This window comes from Acipenser ruthenus, chromosome 7 (assembly GCF_902713425.1).
Source record: "Acipenser ruthenus chromosome 7, fAciRut3.2 maternal haplotype, whole genome shotgun sequence".
Lineage (NCBI taxonomy): Eukaryota > Metazoa > Chordata > Actinopteri > Acipenseriformes > Acipenseridae > Acipenser > Acipenser ruthenus.
This window is the reverse complement of record NC_081195.1, coordinates 14,306,779-14,332,668: the sequence shown is the minus strand read 5'-3', so window position 1 is coordinate 14,332,668 and position 25,890 is coordinate 14,306,779. Positions and strand designations below refer to the sequence as shown.

At 36.4% G+C, this 25,890-nt stretch overlaps 1 protein-coding gene across 4 annotated transcripts in view; it reads left to right on the top strand.

Annotated features, from left to right (window-relative positions):
- The first annotated feature begins 91 nt into the window (after nt 1-91).
- Nucleotides 92-25,890, top strand: part of LOC117415999 (probable E3 ubiquitin-protein ligase HECTD2) — a 34,402-nt gene continuing 8,603 nt past the window's right edge. The window contains exons 1-16 of one of the 4 annotated variants that reach the window (XM_059026424.1): nt 92-729; nt 6,098-6,224; nt 8,378-8,690; nt 9,642-9,744; nt 10,184-10,273; nt 10,787-10,851; nt 11,960-12,005; nt 13,343-13,452; nt 14,951-15,099; nt 16,427-16,550; nt 18,322-18,418; nt 19,065-19,172; nt 20,426-20,558; nt 20,907-20,995; nt 23,623-23,781; nt 25,115-25,189. In XM_059026424.1, coding sequence (XP_058882407.1) covers nt 643-729; nt 6,098-6,224; nt 8,378-8,690; nt 9,642-9,744; nt 10,184-10,273; nt 10,787-10,851; nt 11,960-12,005; nt 13,343-13,452; nt 14,951-15,099; nt 16,427-16,550; nt 18,322-18,418; nt 19,065-19,172; nt 20,426-20,558; nt 20,907-20,995; nt 23,623-23,781; nt 25,115-25,189 — 1,875 coding nt within the window. In that variant the 5' untranslated portion in view covers nt 92-642. Of the gene's footprint in view, nt 730-6,097; nt 6,225-7,969; nt 8,120-8,377; nt 8,691-9,641; nt 9,745-10,183; nt 10,274-10,786; nt 10,852-11,959; nt 12,006-13,342; nt 13,453-14,950; nt 15,100-16,426; nt 16,551-18,321; nt 18,419-19,064; nt 19,173-20,425; nt 20,559-20,906; nt 20,996-23,622; nt 23,782-25,114; nt 25,190-25,890 lie in introns of those variants that run through there. The other 3 variants (XM_059026423.1, XM_059026422.1, XM_059026425.1) reach the window with 3 other exon arrangements.

Below are 25,890 nucleotides of genomic sequence, written 5' to 3'. Positions count from 1 at the left end.
TGTGCCAAAGAAGTCCAGTGTACTCTAATAATAAATCTCATCCTCACTGGTGGCGCAACGATGTCTACTGATATTCACGAAACACTGGTAGGCAAAGTGGTTAAAATTCACTCCACAGAAACAACCCAGTTACCCTATGCGCACAAACATCTTGCCGTATGCAACTTAGATCGTTTCTACCTCTTCTAAACAACATGGCGCTACGGTTTGCAGCTGTAGGGGGATAGAGACTAGAAAAATATAAAGCAGAGTAATATTTTCTTTATTATTATTTATTTATTTATTTACTTTTTCAGACTGCAAGAGATAACCGGGCATTCTGCACAGCATTTTTCTGCAAGCAGAATGTGTACCGCGGTGGTGCAGTCAAATCTTTAGTGTTACCAGACTTGCGATGACAGGTTGTGTGTAGGCTGCTCACCTGTTATGACGAGGAAGTTATTCTGATGATAGAGCTGTCTGAAGTGACTCTAGGGAAAAGAGATAACAACTTGATGTCTAGAGAGGAAAAGAACTCCAGATACAACAAATGCTATGGAGAACAAAATGTGCATTACCATTAGGCATAGTTTCAAATAACGCATGTCCTCGGGGACACATAAAGCAAGATATCTAATTTATTATTGAGAAATAAGTTCCAAAATGAATGAAGACAATTTTTCTTACCATCCTCAAGAAGTGAAAGAAAGAGAAAAACTTCCTCCAATATTGACTTCTTCTGCATCTGGGGTAAGTGAAAAAAAAAAAACGTATTTCTGTATTGTTTTTGTTTTTTTTCCTACTAGTTTAAGTAACTTAACAATGTATTAAATGTAAGTTACGTTTGTGTAATATTTGGAAGGGTACAGCGTACAACCCATGTTAATTTATGAGGAATTAAAAAAGAAGAATCATAGAGCTTTTTGTGTGTTTTTGTTTGTTTGCAGATTAGCAAATTGTAGTTAAGTAATTTCATAATATTATACTTTGCTATTTGTAAACATTTATTTATTTATTTATTTAAAAGGTGATTAACAGGGGGGAAATGTTAATATATCATGCCGTTGTCTGGAGGGGACAAACAGGATGTAAAATGTACAAATTGCAAAGTAGTTGTTTCGAACTGTGAAGAATGTCACTGCCAATGCCATGCGTATATTCAGTATGCTTTTCAAATTCTGAACTGAAAGCGGACACTTGGAAACATTTTATTGAACCACCAGATCTTTTCTTTAGATCTATTTACAGCATGAATTGTTTTTCACGTTCACCATTGTCAGAAAGCCCCTTTTCCACCAGCCCCATTTTGTCCTACAGCAGTTTATCACATCACACAAAGAACTGCCACTGCTTCAGCTGAGAAAATCAGTTTGAATTGGGCAAGTTCTGTGCGCTCACACCCGCACGCACGCTTAAAAAAACAGATGTATCACTGGCAGGAGTGTCTGAACCAGGGGGATCTGAAAACAGACTCTGCCCCCGAAGTATGAGGTTAAATAAAAACAAACACAGTAGGGATGTCTAACTTTTTTGTATTTAAAAGCCTTTTTAAGATTTCTACAAACCAATAATGGTTCAATATTTATAGCATTCTTCTTTGTCAGATGTTGAATGTGCAAAGGATATTTAAAACAATTTTAGCCCAGACAGCAACCTGTTTACTACATATGAACCATTATGTGTAGCTAGCTGCAATGTCCAGGTTTCTTGCATTTTTACCAATACTGTCTGTATTATGCAATTCAGATTCTCAAAGGTTTTCACAGAAGCCTGCAAAGATAATTCAGTTGCAAACATATGTTTTTTCTTCGGAGCCTCCCCTTTGGTTGCCTTGGTTTCTAAGGGCATAAAAGCACATCTCCACTCTGGCACGCACTTGCCGTTTCTTCCTGAGCAACATCCGAAGAATCCGACCCTTCCTCACCAACTATGCTCCCCAGCTCCTGGTCCAGGCCCTGGTACTCTCCCGCCTAGACTACTGCAACTCACTCCTGGCTGGCCTCCCTGCGTCTGCCACCCGTCCGCTCCAGCTCATCCAGAACTCTGCTGCCCGCCTGGTGTTCTCTCTGCCTCGCTTCGCCCACGCTACTCCACTACTCCGCTCACTCCACTGGCTCCCGATCACCGCTCGCATCCAGTTCAAGACTCTTGTACTAGCCTACAGATGCCTTGACCAGACTGCACCCAGCTACCTCCAGACCCTCATCTCCCTACACCCCCACTCGACCTCTCCGCTCCGCCTGCACTAGAAGACTGGCTCTACCTCCGCTACGCTCCCCTGCCTCCCGAGCCCGCTCCTTCTCCACCCTTGCTCCGCAGTGGTGGAACAACCTTCCTACAGATGTCAGGACTGCCCAGTCCCTGACCACATTCCGGCGCCTCCTTAAGACTCACCTCTTCAAACAGCACCTGTAGAACTGCTCTGTTGTATCCTGGGACACTATCACCCTTCATTTAAATATGCTTTATTTTGCTCTTATCTGCCCCCTATTTTACTGCATTTAATCCTGTACTTCAGAATATTGTAATCTGCCAAGTGTTTAACCTGTAGTATTTTGTACTTAATCATATCCTGATGTAACTATCACTATTTAATCATATCCTGATGTAACTTTCACTATTATCTGCTGTATTATTGAATTGTGGTTTGTCACACTTGAAAAAAAAAAAAAATTATTGTATTTCTTGCTCTTATTGTATGACTTGTATTGTAACACTTGAACGTATTTGTATTTGCTTGCGATTGTAAGTCACCCTGGATAAGGGCGTCTGCTAAGAAATAAATAATAATAATAATAATAATAATAATAATAATAAAAACATGTTTAGAAACAAATTGCATTACTTAAAGTTTTTTTTTTTGCTATCATGTTGTTCCTATTTATTTTGTTTCAAGTACATGTTATGTGAAAAATATAAGGTGGTAGACACCTCCAGTTTCTCAGCTTCTTTGTACATGGGTTGGTCACCATTATTCGATAGACCTGCTGAAGTAACCAGTTTATCGTTTCAGTGTATTGTTTTAAAAAAACATACCCTTGAACTGGACTGATTCACTGATCTGTTGTGTTGAGTGAAGCTTTTTTTCTCAAACCTCTTTCAATGATGAAAGAGTTTTTTTAAAAAAAAAACTGGTTTATGCCTTTTATGAACTAATTATCTTTGTTTTGTACTTTAATTTACCATCTAATTAAAATGAAAACCCAAGGATAAAAGCATCACTAATTTCCAGTTTGCTGTTATCTCTAAACAAATCCTTTGCTTATAGTACAGTAATAACAGTTATCAGCTGCTAATCATTCGGCTATAAATATTAACACTCTAAATATTTAAGCCTTTTCTGACTCTTAATGGAATGTTGTTTACTTTGTAAAGGCTGATAACTGACTTGTGGCAGATGAGGCTGAATTTCTTTGAAAACCTCTAGGCAATGTAAAATATTATTGCCTATTATTTTAGAATATACCTTACATTCTGTAAATTAACAATCTATGCTTGTCTGTTCTGTTTGCCTGCAGGTTGATGATATTTGAAAAAAAATTACATTGTTTTCATCGAATGCACACCACGGCAATATCGGAAAGCCTTCAAGATGCAGTTCTTTGTTTGGCATTCTTGTAATTGGCCAATGTCCTATATCCCAGTAACCTGTCACTCACACTTTTAAGCCCTTTGTGCTGACGTATCTTAGCCTTCATATATATTGTACTGTATTGTAAAATACTATTATTTAGCAGTTTTATAGATCTTGAATAATGAATTACTGCACCAAGAAGCCATCAAAGAAAGTAATCTTTGAGAGCAATTTTGGAAAATTGCAGGGTTGGAAATTGAAGGATTTATAGGCTGTAAATAAATAATAATAATAAAAAAAAAACATTTGGCACATTCTGACTCTTAAAAGACTGTGCAATACTAGGTTGAAGGCTTACAGCAAAATATAGTAAAAGTGTGGTCAAGTATAGGCAAGCAAGGAGTTACTTGGTCAAGCAAGTACTGTACATATGCTGTGGTAAACTTACTTGTATCACTATAAAATCATTGGCTATAATAGTTGAGTAATATTAATAACTGAGTCTGGGACACCCCAAATTAAGTACCACTATAGCTTTAAACCCTATGGCAGTGGTTCTCAATCTGTGGTCCACGGACCACTGGTGGTCCGCCGGCTCCCTTCAGGTGGTCCATGGAAAGGTTACATAGTTTATAGATCCCATTGCAAACCCAAAATTTGAGACCTTAAAAACTCAGCTAAGAAGCAGGAAAAAAATGCATTCATGGAGAATATCTCCAAGTTAAAAAAAGGTCTAAACTCTCCGTCATGTATAGTTTTGGAGTCTAAAATGTATTCGTTACTAGGGAGTTTTTGTGTGTTGCGCTCACGTACACTCAACACGGCAGCTTGTAAAGTAAAACACGACAGGGCATGCGTTGTGTTGCATTAACATACGGCTGTAGTTTGCTGAGTGCCTTCAACGAACAAAGTGGATACAAAATGGATACAATTAAAACACATTTTTTTTATATATTCTTCAAAAAAGTAGTCCCTCAAACAAGGTTCTATTTGTTGTAAAGATTAAACTGGAGGTGTTCAACATTTCCATTTATTGTAATTAATTACAATGAATGAAGCCTCCGTGCTGCTCTCAATCACTCCATAAACAGAGCTGACATAACCCGCAATGTTTGTCTTGTTAATGACCAAGCATTTAAAAATGCCAATCATGTATTTTTGTGATAATGAAAAGATACAGAAAAGGAGGCCAAGACAAAGTTCACTATCCACACATTACAAAAATACATTATTGGCATTTTTAAATACTTGGACTAAAAGACTATCATTGCAGTTTATGTCCCCACTGTTTAGCGATTGAGACCAGCATAGAGGCTAACATAAATGACTAGCCAAGTCTTGACCAACCGAATTACGCACTGAAGCATAGAAACCATTTTTTTTTTCGTCTCGGTAAATTCGTGTTATGAAAAGAATCACTCTTAAAACTCCAAGTTTAAAATAACTTTGCTCACATAAACAGGCCCACTCATCGCATTAAACCAAAGAAAGTTTATTCTTAATATTATAGTGATTTTTTTATGTGCTTATTTTTCAGAAAGCTATTATACTGTTTATTGTGTGGTCCGTCGAGAAAAAAAAAAAATTCAGGTGGTCTGCAAACAAAAAAAGTTTGAGAATCACTGCCCTATGGCATTGTTGATCAAACATTACTAAAGTGAATCAGAGATATTCCAATGTGTACCTTACCTGCCATGGAAGCTTTCTGCATCATTACTGTGCTGTATAACAACTATCACAACAAAACAATGACATAGCTGTTTACTGTAGCTACACTGGGTGTACTAGAATATAATGTATATATTTACTTAATTCACATGACATGTTTCTGATGTAGGTGCGTATTAGAAGAACAATATGAAATATCTAATAACCTGAAATGTAAACTTTAGTAGGATGATCTTTATTGACAATAGACTGCTGATGGTTTTTAACACAGGCTTTCTCAGGCGAAAATATCTGAGCAAATACACTAGAAACAAAATTGTAATTCATATTTGTGTACCCAGAGAAGACTGAAGTAGCCAGATACTTTTGTTATAGACTAATACATCATTAACACTCTGGAACAATGATAGAAGCTTAAATTGGTTTTATTGTTGTGGACCCCAGTGACCTGGTGATTGTATTTGTTAAGAAAGAGCCTGGGGAAGAGCACTTGAGGTTAATGACTTCTGTGTGTAGAGAAAAGTAGCATAAATATAAACTATATTTAATATACAGTTTAAGTAGTATTTTTCACTCATGAAAAAAGCTATCCAAATGCACAAGGTGCATTAACAGTAATATTTAACTAGGTGAAATGCTAACATTTAATCATCACATATTATACACTGCATGACCAGAGTTGAACAGTTTTTTTGTATTTTTTTAATTAAAAGCCAACCTCAATATCCTGCAATATCTGATGCGTGTGATCAAAGAATGTTTGTTCAAAGGGGTTTTTAGGTAATCTTTTTTTGTGTTGGATAAAGCTATTCCCTACTGCATTTACAAAAACAATAAAATGTGCATGTTTGAAATAAAATTATCTTTGCACGGCAGGGTACAGACAGAGCGACAAAAAGCCACTTCACCTTCAGTAGTTTCATCTCAACCATCAACCAGAAGAAAGAAGCAGCTAGCAGGCGGAATCTGGCAGCACAGCTTGTCAAACAAAATGGCAAAAGTGGTAAGAAAATATACCTTATTGTTTTACATTTATTGGATGGGTGCTGATTCTTATTCCGATGAAACCAGGGTCAACTACTGATGCTTTGTATACAGTGTGTTTGTTAATCTTATTGTGTTGGATTGGCAACACTGGAAACTGAAGTCTGTTTAACATAAAACTTATAACAAACATTTCAGCTGATGTCGTTAGCATAATTAAGCTGGAGGTCACCCCCTTCTTGAGGGTGAAAGAGCCGTTCAGTCTCCATGCCTAAACTAGGGTCCATCATTTTAGATTGCCATGGTCCGCATTGCTACAGTAGTTGTGCCAGATTGTCTGGTTGTTTTGTGAGGAGGCTGTAACAAGCTCTTTATGTGTGTTTCTTTACCTTAAAGGTTTCTGTTGGGAAAGGCTCTTCTCTTTTGAGACACATGTAAGGAAAGTAGTGAGCTTGCCACTTGCCATGAGGGCCTGAGAAACTGGATTATTTTCTTACCGATTCAACACTTGTTATTTGTGCCACTTAAAACATTTCTTCCTAATTGATACTTGTTCGATAATGAGATTGAATGAATTCTTAATTTGGTAATTGGATTTGTTTTTTGCTCTTTTGTTACAATGTTTGTCTCTCATATTGAGAGAACATTGTCATGAATTCCTCTGAGTACTATGTTTTAGATGAAGAACATGAAAGTGGCATTAGAAAAATAAAAATGCAAAAAAACAAAGGAATGTGAACCAGGAACGGAGAGTAAAGTTATTGATCATTTTGGCAAACCTAAAACAGATGAAGACCTAAATATCATTGCCAGTGATTGGTTTTCAAGAAGTACACAGGCAAAATGTAAGTGGGCTGTAAGCTTGTTTGAACAGTGGATGAACGAAAGAAATGCAAAAGCTTGGTTTAAATCTAACGTCCATGTAATTGATGGAGATTTACTAAGAAATAATGAAATTACTGTTCTTGAACTTGTCCAGAAGATATGTGAAATAAAAATGTGTTTATGTGAAAATTAATTTGTAATTATGACATTTTTTTTAACATTATGTTAATGTATAATTGTATTACTTTTAGCAAACAATATGAAGTGCTGAACTGAAATCGCAAGCCCTTTACTAGGTGTTACATTTGAAATGTGTAATACTATAATTGTTGAAACGATTGTTGCATAGCAAAAATGGTATTCACTTTTCTGTTGAATTTATCTGACTGTGAATTTGTGGCACAAACTGTGGATTTATTAATCAACAGTATATCTGCCCCGCACTCCACTTCTCTTCAATGCCACACAGCCACTTTTAGTTAGAAGATTCATAGATTTCATCAATAAAAAGATCACAGGGTGACATCACAGAAATGTTTTAAACATTGAAAAACAGCCTGCCCACACATGTACAAAAGCCACTAGTATACAGAATTATATGAAGCAGTAAAAAAAATGTAAATGCTCAGCTCTTAAAAAAAGACTTCCCTTTCAAGAACTTCAAAGCAAGACTTTTTAGCAACTTATTTGAATTTCACCATTCAGCTTCTTTGAATTCATTAGGCTCCCTTTGTGCACCAACGTGTTTTGCTTTTCTCTGCAGACAAAAGGAAACACCTATCATGTACATACTTTAATAAAACTGGCATAAGGTTGTTTGGGTCACAGGCTTCAAACCTTTTCAAAGGACCCCTCGGATCTTTAGTATTTACTCATTTTAAAACCCCCAGTGCGTTATGCATTACTAGTATCAACTTGTATAGTACTGAGAGGTCACTGGGGTTCTTTCAAGCTAGTCTTAATTGTTCTGCGATATTTGCTAAGTGTATTTAAAGGATTGTTTTCTGAAGGGTTTTAATCAGGTGGTTTAGTTTATGTTGGACGCAGATGTTCCAGACTGCACTGAAGAGCTGGAGTTTCCATGGCAACGTATGTATGTCATTCTTATAGGAACTGTAATTTGAAAAGCATGTCATATGTTTGTATTTGTTTTTGCCATACATTTGTATGGCAAAATACAAACACTGCTTTATTATTAAATATAATCTGGCAAAGACATCCCTAACAAAGAAATATATTTTAAAAATATATTTTAAAAAAATATATATGATGCTTATTGTAGACTTCTGGTGATATAGCAGATTATTTTTCATGTTGTGCTTTTTGTTTTATTTTTTCTTGTGCCAGTGAGAGAGCTGCCTCCCATCTGTCCTGGTGTCCGACAAAAACAACGCCTCTCCATCGAGACTCTCCACCCAGAGATGAAGGCTCCTATCCCCCCAGAGATGAAGGCTCCTATCCCCCCAGAGATGAAGGCGCCTATCCCCCCAGAGATGAAGGCTCCCATCCCCCCAGAGATGAAGGCGCCTATCCCCCCAGAGATGAAGGCTCCTATCCCCCCAGAGATGAAGGCTCCTATCCCCCCAGAGATGAAGGCTCCTTTCCCCCCAGAGCCCTCCAGAGTCATTCCAATCTGCACAAAGACAGCCAAAGAGTTTCAGTAAGCCCAGCTATGCTCAATACCTCTTTCACTAATAAAGTATTGCAGGTTGTGTACAATTGTACAACTTAGAGTCATGCAACTTGAAGCAATAACTCTTATCATAAGTGTCAGTTTACAGTATATTGTTAATTCTAGTAGCCTGGATTTTCTAATATTACTTTTTTTTAAAATTATTACCATAGATTTTGTAATCTCTGACATGGTGTGCTGTTTATTTTACTGCCTCTCACATTCTTTGACAAGCACCATCTTGACACACTGGTCACCGCTGGACTCTCTGCACTGAAGCGCAATCTCCGAACACAAACAGCTATGCCCAGGCTTTGAAACATACTACCCAAAGACATAAGAAACACTTACTTACTTTTGTTGTTTACGTTTTTATCTTAAAACCTATTTATTCATACCTGTGACTAACAGTGTTGAGATTGTGTGTGCAGAGCTTCTTTTGCATGAAAGTTGGTATATAAGTCTGAACTGGGTTTGTTGTAATATTAACTTCTTAGACAACATCATTTTTTTAACTTAGGTCCTAACATCAGTCACTGATAAAAACAAGTTTCCCAACACTTACTGCTATCTAACACTTTCTACCATCTGCATGTCACATTTTGTTTAGGAGAATTCCCTGAAGAGTTTTAGTACAATGTAATTATAATGGCGTAACTGCTGAACAGACAGGAAGTAGCATTTTTGTTATTTTTTTATATATACTAAACAGACAATATATTAAAAAAAAAATGCTATTTTGTTTGGGGGGCACTAGATTCACTGTAGTTGTATAACAACAAATCCTTTGAAGTAATTTGCTTCTGTGAATAGTGATGATGATGATGTCACCACAACAGATGTGATAGACTTAAGTAGTGTAATTGTAAACTAAAAACAAGGCTTGTTTTTTAAGCTATAATAATCTAAATATTCAATTCAATATATTCTATGTTCCAGGGAGGATATGGAAAAAGCAAAGACATCAGGGGACTGGACATCTGTACATGATTTCTACCTCACTACATTCAACTCTTTTCTGGAATTGAACGCAGCTTTTAAGGTATGGAGAATCAGAGTTACAGTAGGTGTTTTCAGCATCCAACTGATTTTTTGTTTTCTAGTCTTTATTGTGGTCTTCTTCTTGATTGAATAGTTACATTTGATCAGCTGATAATTTACAAATAATTACACATTTGAGCTACTCTGAGCTTTCGTGGGTTAGATATGATGTGTACTACATTCCATTTAAAACCAATGTCAGGCATATTTAAAGCCAACTTGCTTTAAAATCTAAACAAAGCCATATAAGCAGCTAAATCTAGAGGCTGAATAGCTGCCCACAGAATATGACCTAATCACTGGCAATGATTTACTGTTAATTCCACAGTCTGCTCCAGTTTAAAAAAAATCAAATAGGTCGAAAGTAAGCCTAGAGAAAATTGCTTTTGTCATTCATCACAACATGTATTAAAAATAAAAAAAACTTGTTTTTCTTTCAGAAAGATGCAAATGCTCCATTTAACACCATTGAAGATTCAGGGATTAATATCAAATATCTAAATGCTGTTTATGATTCCTTACTCAGTACCGTAAGTAAAGATAAAAAATCAATGTATGCCATATATTTCATGCAAACTTACGGCAATGTGCTATGTTTGTATGTAGAGAGTGATATTGTATTGCTTCATTATTGTTGTATGGGTTGTATTTTTAATTATAATGTATTAATGAGGTTTTCTCTTTACAGGAAGGTATTTAAAATCGGTAACTAAAGTAAATTGGGAGATATTTCCATGTGTATTTAAATAAATGTGTAATGGAACAGGGAAACAGTCATATGTATTTAAATAGTATATTTTATGAAGCTATACCAAACAATGTAATTAACACTACATGCAAAGGTGAAATTCCATAGAGGAATACAATTATTTTATAAAATAACATAAAACTAGCAAGAGAATAAAATAATTTAGCCACCTGCAACTAAACACTTTCTTGGTTTTATTCCTCTCAGAAATGTTGCCCTTACATTGCTGTCCTTTGAAATATGAATCTCTTAGTTTAAAATGATGTATACTTTTTTTTTTTTTTTTCATTTGTAGCCACCGGACACACAAAAAGCTGTGCTGAAGGGCATCATTAACAGTTTGTTAAGAGAATGGAAAGGGTATGTGTTAAACCTTTTGAATCTGTACCTGCTGTTGTTAAGTTAGTGCTCAGGTATAAAATAGAAAATAGGAAAGATTCAGCAACAATAACAGCACCAACCATTTTCTTATATTCAACTACACTGTACAGGAAAGGGAACCGAATAAGTCTGGCTCATGCTTAAGCCTTTCAAAATATAGCATTATGTTGTGTGCGATAAATAAATTAGACAAGCATTGTGATGTTCTGTATTCTGTTTTTAAGCTATAAGTTATTGAAATACAATTGTCTTGATGTTTTCTGTGGATGTGTCCCCGTACAGGCACTGTGTGTACAATATATCTAAGACCCAGCATGTAATAAAAAGCAAAAGCTTGACACTCAGGCTTTTGTGGTTTACTGAGACTAAAATAGCAAATAAGTAATGTCTGAGGGGCATGACTCAGCCCTGACGGTCCTTTAATGAGTAACCTTCCCTGTTTCCAGTCTGTCAGAGCAGACAGGAGGGAAGTCAAAAAAGGAATAGCTGTGACAGAAGCTAGGTGCTGTAATGGGTAAATTCAGCTGATTTTATGCCACTAGAAACATGGGTTCAAATCTGGCAACAAGTTATATTACAGTAGCTGGGGAGAGCTCTGCATAATCACAGAGCAAACGTGCCATTTAATTTAACTCAATTATAATCTTTATTGTTTTTCTTTTCAAATGCATGTTGTCACTTTAAAAGATCAAGGGTTCTCAGTGACCTTCATATTTTATTTAAATGTATGTGTTTTGGAAAGTGTAAAGAATTCCTTACTTATTAACCACCATATTGAGGATTTAAAAGGCCTATACAGCTTAACAGCTTGGCACAAGGTTGGAGGAATGATGTCAGACCCTGGTTTGATAATATAAACAGTAATACTGCCAGTCTTTAACTCTATACATGCAGAATCCCACTGGTGTCTTCCCTGTGTATTACAAGCATTGTAACAGACACGGTGAATCCAGTTAAACCATGCCCACTGCACGGAATAAAATGGGGATCAAAGAAAACTACAAAGCTAAGCTTTCATTAGGGGAGGTCCACATTGATTTTAGGTCATCGTTTGTTGTCTAATTTTACCACAATGTATTTTTTTCAGGGCTCGGACTAAAGATGACCTTAGAGCTTACTTTACACTGGTACAGGTAATGAGTAACAGCTTAAAAATAAAATGTTATGTGGAGATAGTACCTGAGGTACGTTGGCGGTGGCTGGTAAAATGGATGCCAGTTGGCTGACTGCCTCTTACTTTAAAGTCATGTCAGCCAGAAAACCTTGCTTTTCAAATCACAGCTTTAATGCTAAGTAATTAACATTGGAATGTTATTTCTGTGTACCGTTGCTAAAAAGAGATACATTCTACTTCTATAAGCCTCTAATAACCAGAAGACACATGTCAGACAGCTCCAATGTGAGCAAAATATATTTCATATTAAAAAAAATACTAGATTTATTATTATTATTATTATTATTATTATTATTATTATTATTATTATTATTATTATTATTGTTGTTGTTGTTATTGTTATGATGTATCTTTTGTGGTAATACATACATTCTATTTTTAAAAAACATCCAAAGATATTAAAATTAAAACAGGATCAAACAGCATACTGATGTTTTTTAATCCCTGGTGAATGATGACAGCAGTGGAATTTTTGTAGCAATTCTTAACTAGCCAAGCTCTGCTGATTATTTTCTGCGTCAGCTTGGTAACTCAGTTCTTCTGTATTAGGTTAAATCAATTCATCAAGTGCCTAGTATGGAATTATAGGCTGACCCTGTTAGCATAGCGCTACGCATATCTGTATACACAAGGCATTTAAAGTTCACAAAGCATAAATCTGTATCTAATATGTGATAACTTTCAGCAGTAGTCATATGATTATATAAACTAAAGTAAATATAGACTAATGTAAAGCCTTAATTTAAGGAAATTATGTATGTGAGTTTCTAGTTTAAAAACCTCCAGGGTTGTTATTACAAGTGACAATAATTTAGTAGAACAGCATAGTGATTTATTATAGTCCTATCCAAAAGGTCCAGGGGTTTATAATCCCACCTGGTGGTTTCAATGTTATTGTCTCAGACACAAATGCAGTACTGTAAAAACAAATGGTTTTTATCAGCTTCAAAAGCAGGAAGTAGTGTAATAAAAGGACATGTGTAGTTTTGGTTGCTTTACAAAAAAAAAAAAAAAATACTTTCCATATAACATGTTGTGAATTACACACAAACAGTCATTAACAGTAAACAACAGGCAATCATTCTGTGAAAAAAAAGAGCTTTAGCATATACAGTATATAGAGGGCATTTTCCAAGAAATGAAACAAATACAAATTGTATAAGTGAAATAAAATGCTCGAGACAAGCAGTTTTAAATACATCTGTATGTCTGGACTGTGCTTGACATTGCTTCACGTTTCACTTGGGACTGTCCAGACTGAGTTTTTTAACTAAACGCTGTGCATTCACTTTGTAGAATCCTCAGTACACAAGCACGCCAACGTATGTCATCTTCGCACACTTGCTGAGACAAATAGCTACCTTGGCTGAAGCTGACCACCATTTTTTAGTTCACTGGTTTACAAAGTAAGTTGTTTTTACACTGTTCGCATCTCCAGTACTACAGTAATGTCTGTATCATACTCATTGTCAAACTAAACTAATGGCCCTATTAAAAAAAAAAAAACTTCGAAGGACTGCTTGTTTAAGAATGTTTTTTGAAGATTGTTTATAAACATCCTATGTTGAAGTGCTTCAAAATTAAAACAATCCTCTCTGAAACCCTCTTTTGAATAGGTCCCAATGTTTGTAGTACACAAAACCCCTTTCACCTTTAACAGAGAGGAATAATCGGTTTATTGTCAATTTTTCAATGCACTGTTTACTAAAAAACAAACCTAAAAAAAAAACATTCCTTATGTTTTTTGAATAGGGCCCTATCATCTCATGATATGAACCAGTTCACAAAAAATGTTCAATGACTTTTTAAAGCCCAGTTCAATTCATTCAGTCAAGTTTGCAGTTCATAAAACCTCTTTCAGTTGTTTTACAGAGGGTCTGAATTGTATTCTCATTTTATTCAAAGCACTGCTTAACGCAAGAGAATGTTTTTATGAATACTGTTTTGTCTTAGATCATGAATACCTAAACTTATATGCGCTTGACAATGGCTGGGTTAACATGCACGTGAAAATTGACTCTACAGTCATGACTGTGTGACGTTGTCACGCGAATACATCGTGAAACAGCAAAAGGATGTCCTTTTGGCAGCGTGACTTTAAGGGCAGGGTCAATCACTTTCTCACGGTATAAATAGCTGTAAAAACCCATGTAAACCGGAGCAGGAGTCGTGCTTGTGGCTCACGAGATTTCAGCAGTCAAGATCCAGTTCTTCTGACTTTATCTCACATAATCTCCAGCAGAAAGGCTGTACAAAACATACACATACACATTGTTTTGTGTGTTGGAAAGGTAACCAGACAAACAAGTAGTAATTCAGAATGTGCGGAACAACACGGGAATTCATTTCTCTTGTTAAGTTTTTGTCTTCATGGCAACGCATGAAGCTCCCCTCACGATATTTAGATTCGTTAATTTCCTACGTAGTAAGCAGACACGGACATTTAAATATCCCCTCCCCTAAATGACTATGAATTGAGTAATCTGCATTGGTACGACCGATTTTTTTTTCCTAAATCAGAACTGCATAGCAACGCATTTCCTGAAAAGTACGTCAAACACGTCGTGAGGAAAACTGTCGTGACTTGTGCATGTAAACGCCTCCAATGTTAATTAAAATATACCAGTATTCCCATACTTTTTAGTAATATATGTAACAATTTCTTTTGCATTTGGTTTCTTTTTTTTCGCAGTCCTGCTAGCTAGGCACCAGGAAATTGATGTTTTATTCATTCCTCAACATTCTGATATGTTTTTTTTTGTGCACAGTAATGGTTTGTTTCCACTGGTGCTCAAAATGTCTTTTGTATATAAAAAAAGAAAGGAGAACATTTATAATACAGCATATCTTGCCTGTTTGCCAGATGGACTGAGTAATTGCATTGTTGACTGCTTTGTTTCCTAGGCTTTCTCAGCGGAGGTTCAAACAGCTGGTTGACAGATTGCTTCAGTTCATATCCCTGCGACTCTTTCCAGCAAAATCTGAGGAGCTTCCACCAATGGGGAAATGCACCTGGTGGAATCCTTCAGCAACCAAAGTCCTTGCTTTACTCAGTGAGTGTTTACCTTATTAATACTTTGAAATGGTTTTTATTGCATTTTCAATTTAGAAAGTAACCACATTCATTTACAGATGTCTTTTACAGTTTACATTTAGCTGTAAGTAACATTTAGGGCCATATTTATAAAGTATTTAGTCATTTACAGTCCCAAGTGTTCGCACCTATGTTTCACCTATCAGCTCCGACAAATGTGGAACTCTTTTACTGCAGCATCCCTTTTTTGTTAAATAAAAAAACATCAGCATGTTCTTTTCACAAAGAAATGGTAGTAGGTTATCACATTGATAAATGCTTTGTGAATATGGCCCTTAACATTGTGACTGCCGTGCAAAAAAAAACATTTGTGCGCCTGCTGTTCTCAGTAAAAATGGCACTCTAACACCTTTCTGTATATCAGTATTGGGAAGAGAACTGGAAATGTGAACGCCTTACAGCTGATCAATACGATGACGGGTAACGCATTTAAGACATCTGCAAACAGTTTTGGAGCCTTCATCTTATTCTTTTAATAGAGATTTAACTCACCATACATTTCCTTACTAAACATTATGCATTTCTTCTGTATCGTACGGAATACAGAATATTATGCTGAGATTCTGAAAGAAAGGTGATATAATTAATCACACAGATAAAGTACTTGACAAGTAATTCAGTTAGGAGATATCCACCAATGATTTGAATTGACAATTCTTAATTGTGTTTGACAGATCCATGCACATAAAGGAATGTAATATATATTTTGGCCCATGGCCTTGTCCATTGGAGCTCTATAGCCACTCCATGTGCTGGATGAACTGTGATGCAATGAAAATTGATTGATGACAACTATAGTCAGCGGGCAGGACAAGTGGCACTCTTGGCCATGTTCCTCCTCCCCATGACCTGGCTGAACTTTAATCAATGACCATTGATTGATAACAGTTATAGCCAGCAGGCTGGACAAGTGGCACTCTGGGCCACCTTCCTCCTGGACAAGGCACTCTGCAAGGTGGAGGCAGGGGTGGATGAGGACCAAACAAAGAAGGAGGCATAGGCGAAAGGCTATCTATAGTAACAGTTTGATTACGTATGAATGGAGGGAGGATCCTCCTTTCAGAAACACAACATAGGTACCAATGGATTTTATTACAAACCACTCTGCCAGAAGTGCATAGAGTAACACAGATTACATTAAAAAAAAAAAAAATTGTGTGTAATGAAATCAGCAAATTAACAGTTTTTAAAATTTGTTTTTATTAGAAGCCCCAAAACACTAAATCTGGATAACAGGCACACCTCAATTGTCAATTGTTTTTTTGTTTTTTTGTTTTTTTTTGCAGATGCAGCCAATAGCATTTCAAATCCTCCAATTATCCCTTTCACGGATTTCTATAACTTAACACTGGATCACATTGACATCATGGAAGAGTATAACACCTGGCATTCCTATGGGAATTCACACAGGTAAGGGACAGAGAGCAGGTGTATCACAGACTCTCATCCTAAAAAGAAAAGATGAATTTACTGAAGTTGTTGTTTTGCATTAAGTTTTGTGAGTTTGTTATTTATTTGTACTTTTAAGTATTTATTATTATTTATTTCTTAGCTGACGCCCTTATCCAGGGCGACTAACAATTGTTACAAGATATCACATTATTTTTACATACAGTTACCCATTTATACAGTTGGGTTTTTACTGGAGCAATCTAGGTAAAGTACCTTGCTCAAGGGTACAGCAGCAGTGTCCACACCGGGGATTGAACCTACGACCCTCCGGTCAAGAGTCCAGAGCCCTAACCACTACTCCACACTGCTGCCCAAGTAATTACAAAACTGCAGTCCTTCCCCAGTCGGTAATGTACACTCTGTCAATAAACAGCTTTCCTTTCTGTTTTACTTAATACTAGGGATGGGACTTTTAAATGTATAAACTCTAAAGAAGTGGTTAAACGCTTAATAATATATACGTATAACCGGTCGCGTGAGAGATGTCACTAAACGCATATGCATTAATTTCAGTAATTTATCATCAGTAGTCCGTCGCGTATCCGACTGTGCCACAGTAAGGGCAAATATTATAAAAAGGAAGGGGTTTGGCAATTGCCTCCAAGTAGCTTTTTCTAATTGGTGCAACAGAAAGATTGACACTGGGGTGGGTTTTATTCTCAGTCGATATAGCGCTTCATTGGTGCACTGTGTGTGTGTTCATGCATGTAGTAGGCATGGTATGGTATTAATTCCATGGCAGGGTTATAACATTAATGACAAGTGTTTTTTCTGAGTTTGTTCTATATTTAAACAGACACGTTTGAAAGTATTTTGAGGAACCGGATGAGAACCGTGGTATGTAGATAATTATGCCAGTTAGTTAGTTAGCTGGAAACAGACCATTTTCAGTAGTTAATTACCACTTCAAAACCAAGAGAAACAAGTAGCTTGTGTTCCATCAGGTTTATTAAATTGTATTATGGGATTCTCCTCCTACTGCATGTGCATTAGCTCTGGGGTTCATGCTGCTTACACCTGATGTTTTTCATTGTGGAAACGTTGCTGGCTTTAAAAAACTGTATTACAGTGATATCGAGTGGTGTTAAGATAAAGTTACAGTGACTAGCACACGTTCACAATAAATATTTACAATACTGCCGTAATATACAAGCTTACAGTGTTAATAATTATGTCTATGCAGTCTACAGTAATCACATTAATCGTACTTACAGATATTGCATTCTAGGGCTACAACGTGAGCAGATAGAAACGGAATGATTTAAGAACGTAACTGTGAGTTCCTTCTTATTACAGCAGTGGAGAATTGACTATTGAACTCTCCTCTTTGATAGTCACATGACTGCCCAACTCCTAGTCAAAAGCTGTAGAAACAGATACAATTTACGCTGATCCCTCAAATGACCCCAAGAGGGCGATACAATATAAGAAAAGAAATGAATCGCTGTGGACACAGAACAATAATATTAAGCCTTGTTTGACTATTTGTGAATAGTGTTGTTGTTCTAAATTGAAATGGATACAATTCATGAAGTTTGCCTGCACCATGTAATGAGGTATTTATGTTCAAAACACTTCATGAAACCACAATGTTTGGCTTTCTAGTGAAGTGCAATGTAATAAGATAGCTCTGTGTTGTTGATTCTCAAACTCAGGCAATTTAAGATTTTTTTTTTTAAATATGTTTGTCGCCTAGTTTTAGCTAATGACTTTCTCTTATTGTTTTCAGGTTCTCTTTCTGCCAGTTCCCTTTTATTCTTTCAATTGCAGCAAAGAAAACCATAACCCAAAGAGACTCTGAGCAGCAGATGATCAGTATTGCCAGAGTGAGTGTGCTCTCTTCATGTGTCAATGGCAAGATATAACAGTGTTGTCTCCCTAAAAACACTGGCTCTTATGGTCACGTGGGGTCACATTTTGATCTTGTTCATCTTGTTGGTCTTGAATGCTTAAACAAAGATTTGAATAGAACAATGTACTATTGCCATTTTTACAGAACTGTAATTTTGCCTGGCAACAAAAAGATGAACTCTTTTATGCATGGTGACCTCATATGGGAACAGATTTAAAAAAAAAAAAAAAAACTCTCTTCTAGTCTGCATGACGACCTCATATGGGGATGCTATTTTTTCCCCATATAAAGCAATGGAAAAAAAAAAATCCATTGAAAAATATATTTATTATCTGTCCAAAACTGCTTTTTTCCCCCAGGTTTTTTTAATATTTCATGCATGAAAGGGCTAAGAATTACGAATGCTTTGAGCTGGTGGTAATGAACTGAACAGTAAGAGCTCCTTGTATATATAATATGCATGTCCTACAGATTCTGCTACAGTAAGTGGCTCATTAAGAGTAAAGAATTGGAACCCAGGTACTATGAGGTAAAAAAAAAGTCTTAGATTGCTGCTGCATACACTATTAAATGAATAAACAACATAAACATGCTATTAAGACATTTTCACTCTATTTTAGCAAAGCCTTGTGGACAAAGTGTCTCGCAGACAGAGGCCGGACATGACCCTGCTGTTCCTCAACATTAAAGTAAGAAGGATGCATCTTGTTAGCGACTCTCTGGATGAGGTAACTTCTGGTTTTGAACAGTGGCCCTGAATATCAAAGCTTTTCCGACCGTTGGGGAGGGCTTTTGTGGCAGGGTTTTCATTTTCGGACTGTTTTTCATGTTCCGAGCAAACATCAAAAAATGGCCAGGAAGGATGAGAATAGTTGCAAAACCTCAGTTCTGACAGTGTGAGGAATGTTATACAAATTAAGTGGGTACCTAATTAACATACCTCCCGTGCAACAATCAAAAGAGTTGATGTGGTCGGATTTAGTATTTTCTGTCTAAAATTGTATCACCTGTTTCGAAGAGTCCTAATGGAGATGGGATCCTATTTCAAAGAGGCTCTGTGCTAAAAAAAAAAAAAAAAAAAGGGGAACTGATGATGTTGGTGCAGTGACTTTGACTGGTGATGAAGCCCAATGTGCTGCCAGAGATTGCTGTGGTTTTAGAGGATGAAAGGGATAATTTAGCTACATACCCTGTGGGTTTGGACCTTACTGAAGAGCAAGTGCTACAAAGATATTGAACGCATAAGGCTATGTTATTTTATTTATGTGACAAACTTAAGGAGGGTTTAGGTCATGTATTGCCAGTAACACAGCCTTGAAATTCTTTGCCACCGGTTGTTTATATGATATCCTATCATACACTCAAGTGTTATTCATTTTCATAAAGTGCAAACAGGTTCATGAAACTATCATTTAATTAATACAGAACATACATTTAAAAAATAACATTAAAATGTATCTCTCTAACTTTAGTTTTTTTCTTCCTTTCTCTTTGTCCTTATGTACTTACTTTATATGTTCTATTGTATCTTCTCTTCTTTCTCCATATCTCCTGAAACACCTTTTTCTCCACCTTTACTACCTTTCAATCCCAGCTGTCCATTGATTGAAATCCTGAAATTATGTGAAAACTGTCGTTTGCATCATTAGCATATAGGTTTCTCATTTAAACCCTGAATAGTTATTCCACCACCTTTTTGTAGGTTGCAGTCATTCCACCTGTCGGAAAACAGCAGAAAAGTGTTTCATTTTATGATGGAAACAACGTTCAGGATAAGAGTCAGGTTAAAACAGACGGAGACAGCGAGTTTCGGACTGTCGGAAGACACTTGATATTCTGGGCCCGTGTGTCTGTGCTGTTAGTACTAAAATCAGAGTGTGGTCTCACATCATACAGCAGGGGGAGCCACACTGATGCTGTTATAGTAAACAGAACAGCTATCTCACTGATGCTATTACAATTCTGCATTGTCCATTTGCAGCTGACAAGAAAGAGAGCAGATCTAAAGAAGAAACTGAAGGTCACCTTTGTTGGGGAAGCAGGGTTAGACATGGGCGGCCTGACAAAGGAGTGGTTTCTACTCCTGATTCGACAGATTTTTCACGCTGACTACGGTGAGGCATCTGAGTAAATAGTTATTAACCCATGATTTAAACAACAACACTATTTAGATCCACTGCCATTCAGATCAGTTGAATTGATCCATATAGTACATTATTGGAACAAAGTACATTGGTCTGACAGCTGGAACACCAGATCCATTGCACTGCAGTCTCCAGTGCTATCAGCACAAAGAACACACGAATAAAACTTCATAATAGAGAAACATTAATGAATGAGTATACCTACTTTTCTCTTTTGGTATCTTTTTCACCAGCCATTTCTGTGTTATTATTATTTAAGTTTAAGTTTGTTTCTCACTGTAGAAATAAATGTTTGTTTCCTAATTTGTCACTTTGCAGGTATGTTTGCATATCAGATGGATTCACATTGCCATTGGTTTAGTAGCTTGAAATGTGACAATTACTCTGAATTTCGATTGGTTGGAACTGTATCCTTTTTAATACAAAATCAGTGGCTTGATGTTGTTGAACTTGAAAAAAAAGAGAGTAGCTGACAATTGTTTTCATTGGCTGGCTGAAGTTATGTGGGTGGGTCTTTGATGACAAGAACTCTACGGCCGCTTCCACAAAATGCAGCTTTTTTGGTATAAAGTAAATTATCTTTCTCTTGTATATTCTATTATAAAAGCACAGTGTTATGAGCATTGTCAGACTCACACACTTAGTAGTCATTTTGTAAATCTGTTATTCAGGCATGTTTGCCAACTCTTGAAAATAACAACTATAATAATAATAATAATAATAATAATAATAATAATAATAATAATAATAACATTTGTTAAATCTTTGTTATAATGATGGCAGAGAATGAGAGACAGAACTGCGACAGTGTGAAGCAATGCACATTCACTCTCTAAACTTCTTCAGGGGAACAGATATACACAATGCCAAAGGCAAAGATGATTTGAACAGGAGTCAAATAAGGCAAGTCAGCGCAAATTAAGCTTGGCAACAGGGAGAAATGTGGAACAGTTTTGACTACACTTTCCAATACACTGCCAGTCCTACAGAGTGCATAAACAGGGCTTGACACAACTAAATAGACCATGACTAACAAAAGCAGCAACTTAATGAGGGGAGCCTGTATGAATTTGCAATTCCACAATTTGTAATATTTCAAACTATTTATAACCCTAAAGGCTAAGCTTCTCCAAAACCGTATACAAAAGGATTATTGAACTACGAACTTGATTTAATTAATCAAAATAAGCTTAAAAAAACCAGTCCTTAGCAAAACATTTCTTAAAACAGCCTCTACATTTTGTAAACAGGGCACATTGACATCATACTCAGTACACAACTGTGTTCTGTGGTTTTCTCAGTCAAGTATGGCTGTGTGTAAGAAAAATTAACCCTTTTCATGACAGTTGTTTAAGGAAGCTGCTTTCAATTTTTTACCTCTCATTTTAAAGCCATGGCAGGGTATGTTACTGACATACTGTACATTGTGGTGAGTGATGAGACAGCAATGCATCATTTTGGGCAGGATGTCAATGAGTGTCCTTCAATGCCCCATAGTAATTGCTTTGCAAGTCACTGCAGTTTATTTCACCCTCCAGTCAAATCACGAGAGCCACTTAAAAAATAAATCTGACAGTCTGTCTATTAGGTGTCACATAATATCAAAGACACACTGCTGTTAACGACTTCTTACTTAGCAAATTCCGACAGATTTTTTAAAAATGATTATTGCCATGTGTTATTAGTAGGTCTTTCTCTTTATACTTGCTCCTGTTGTCCCCACTGAGTGCACCATCACAGTACCCCACTGTTTTAAAAAAGGGCTCTAATAAACAGTTGAAGTAGCTGCACACCTGAAGCATTAGCCTATTAGATTATGAATTGTTCCATATGGAACTGTATGTCGGTCACAGCGGCTGTTTGCATTTACAGAGGGTCCACATCAGGAGGGGAAGAATGTAAGTAGTTGTGTTACCAAGCATAATAACTCTACACCTGCTGCGTGCAAGGTGCCTTTTCATTTTTATAATCCAGATCAAGCCCAATAAGAAATAAGATTAATACTGTCACCACGGCAGTGTTTATTAAACAAAATACATTGCTTTGTGTAACCTAATCTAAAGCAAATGTCTCAAAGGTTTGTATACAGTAGGGAACATCAGAGTTATTTCAACTTTTCTTATTGTTTAAGATTCACTTGGTATAATTTTCAGTTTTAGTCATCACATCCAGGTAACCTTTTAAAAAGATGTTTAAAGCACCCTTATTGCATCAATAGAGTTCTCAGAATCATGTCCAAACACTAAGTATATCGGACACACCAGAGTGTAACCATTAACCTGTCCCCCTTCAACATGCTGCCCCTAGTGGATGTAAGAAATACCACATTTGCTTGACTTGGGTTGTCTTAGTTCTAGTGTAAATGTGGTATGTCTTGCTTTTAAAAGTTCCCCAGGATGTTATGAGTGAAACAAAAAATGATACAATGTGAATCTAAACAACAATACATTACTTAAAATAAATTAGATATTTTCCTTACTATTCCAAGTTGCCCTTTAATATGTAGATACATCCATAGACTTTATTTATAAAATACCCTGGACAAACCAAGCACATTCATTGGCTGAGCCTCATGCCACATCTGTTGGTTAATAATGCTGAGAATGCAATATGATGTATGTTTGCAATGTGAAGGCAACAACACTGCACAATGAGGCTACTCCCATGCAGCACTGCAGCTCAAATCTGCTAGACACAGGAAGGGAGATTTTGTCTTACTCTTATATTTGTTTTCGTATGAGAAATGTAACCTCTGTTTATTTTACCAGGATGGTGAGTTGTGTATAAGAAGTAGGGTTGCCAATTATTGATTGCTTAACAATGAACTGCATGCTGCTGAAGTTACTCTTATAAAAGTTTACCACAGTACATTTCCCCAGTAATTGTTTCGCATTCGTGTGCTGCTTTCATGTGCTTACCATGATTCCACATGTTCTTACTACACTCTGCTATGCTTGTTTACCATGGTATACCACATTTAACATTAAAAGGGTTATGCCAATCTTCACCTTGCACTGTACTTAACTAACTGTAGCTGATGGGCCTGGCTGTGTATAATGGCATCACTCTGGACATTCGGTTTCCACCTTGCTGCTATAAGAAGCTGTTGAGTCCTCCCATAGTTCCATGTGACCAGAACACTCCTGTGGGAAGCGCAGCTGTCAGCCTGGATGACTTGCAGCTAGTCATGCCTGTAAGTACAGAAACAAAAACTCAAGCCTTTCACCACACACTCTGTATACCAACCTTTTCCCATCATATCGGAAGTCTTTGTCAATGCAGGAGTCAACCAATCACAATGCAACGTTAGCCTTTAGACGTATGATGCTCTTTACTGTATTTGTTTCAATGCTTTTTTTCCTGAAAGTTAACAGATATTAAACACCATATTTTATACTGACATCCCATTAGAATAATTGTATTTCAAAATGCAGCCACTTCTAGTAAAATGTGTCTTTTACATACATCTTCACACATTTAATATAAATCTAATTTGTTGCTTAGTCATTTAAAGCAGTATCATATTGAACCACCAGGGGTCTACCTGGTTTACTCTTTTTCTTGGCAGGCATACTGTATTTTAGTGAAAAGAAATCAGATTGTGGTGGGACAGCGGATGTTGGCAAAGCTGCCTACTCATGGACACTATTAACTTGCAGTTATTATTTTGGCATCCGTATTTGCAACTATACAAGAAAATTGTGAAATGTTGCTTATATTTTGACACCAACATCGTCATACAGAGCTATTACTGTAGTTGAGACAGTACTTCAGGTAATACCATGCTATAAAGTTACATTCAAAGCCATTAGGTTATCTGTAGAAATTATGAGTGCGTCATAAATCAATTATGTTCAGATGGCAATTATGCTGAGTCTTATAGTATGGTCTGCAGTATCCCAATAAAACACTCATGTTCAGAAAATCAATTTCTTTGCAAAGTTATTTCTTTAGTAAATGCTGTTTCAGCAGGTGTCCAAGGTTGAGAAGTAGGTTATCAAACTTGAAATCTAGAATCAAGCTTAAAACGGTTTATAAACCACATGCCCATTCATAAGAATGATGAGAACTCATATTTTAGTAGAACATCTCTTCATACAGTAGTTAAATACTGTGCATTCTTTACAGAGCAGATATGAGAACTCAGGCTATTTCTGTCAGGGAAATATTCTAGCTGAGTATCAAAGTATCTCAATGACTGAAAGGGAGAATTTACAGACAGATAATTCAAGTGTAGAAAAAATATATTGCTATTCTTTAAGTTAACTCACAAGTTAATTAAGGGAGTTCCATTATTACCTCATAGCAAGCTACAGCAATGCCATTATTGAGTAATAACATAATGGCTGACCTCCATAGAAAATAATGGGATAGCAGACCAGTTGTTGTAAAATGTATGTAAATGTGGAATTTGAGCCCACACCACAGTGCCCATTTCAGTACTGTGACTGACACTGTAGTCATTTTCCTAAAAAGCCCCCCTGAACTGCTCTTAAGTTCCACCTGTTGTGTTCTTGAATCTACAGGAACTGGCACATGGGCTTAATGAACTCTTAGCTTATGAAGGCAATGTGGAAGAAGACTTTTGTTCAACTTTTCAGGTGAGAAAAAAAGAACATTTTATTGAACAACACGCATAATTATCGGAGACTTTAATTTTTACAAAATGTAAATAAAAATAACAGACATACTGTAGGCAGTCGTTGTTCCCATCTTCGTGACTCTATCACAAATGTGCAACAACTATTTAATATGAAAAAAGAAAGTTTTTGAATGTAAACAGGTGTTGAATTAAAGTGTGTGTGTGTAATGTGGGAGGTACTGAATAATGATACAACAGTGTTGTTGGAAGTCTACCTTCTGTACTTATGTCCATTAATTCATTCTTCATCACTGTGATTCGCATGTTCCACCAACCATTTAAAAAAAACTATTGAACAGGCCAGTGCCACACAGTGTTAATTGTCATATATATGAAAAAGGAGTTAGGACATGTCACAAAGACGGCCGGAGTGGGTGGCGTCAGACCAGATGCAGGAAATAAACAGACAGAGATTTGGGGTTTGGTGAAGCTGAGCGAATGCTTTCGCTCAGCATTTAATAACAGAACAGAAAATAAAAGGTTTGAAACAACAAAACACAGCACACGGCACTTGAGGCAATATTTACGTTCTTTTATATTTACTTTACTCCTTCTCTCTCTCCCGTTCTCCACTCACCGAACACCCAACCCCGACTGAAAGAAATGTGCGTCTATATATACTATTGTGCTGGGATTCAATTACTAATTAATTATTCACTT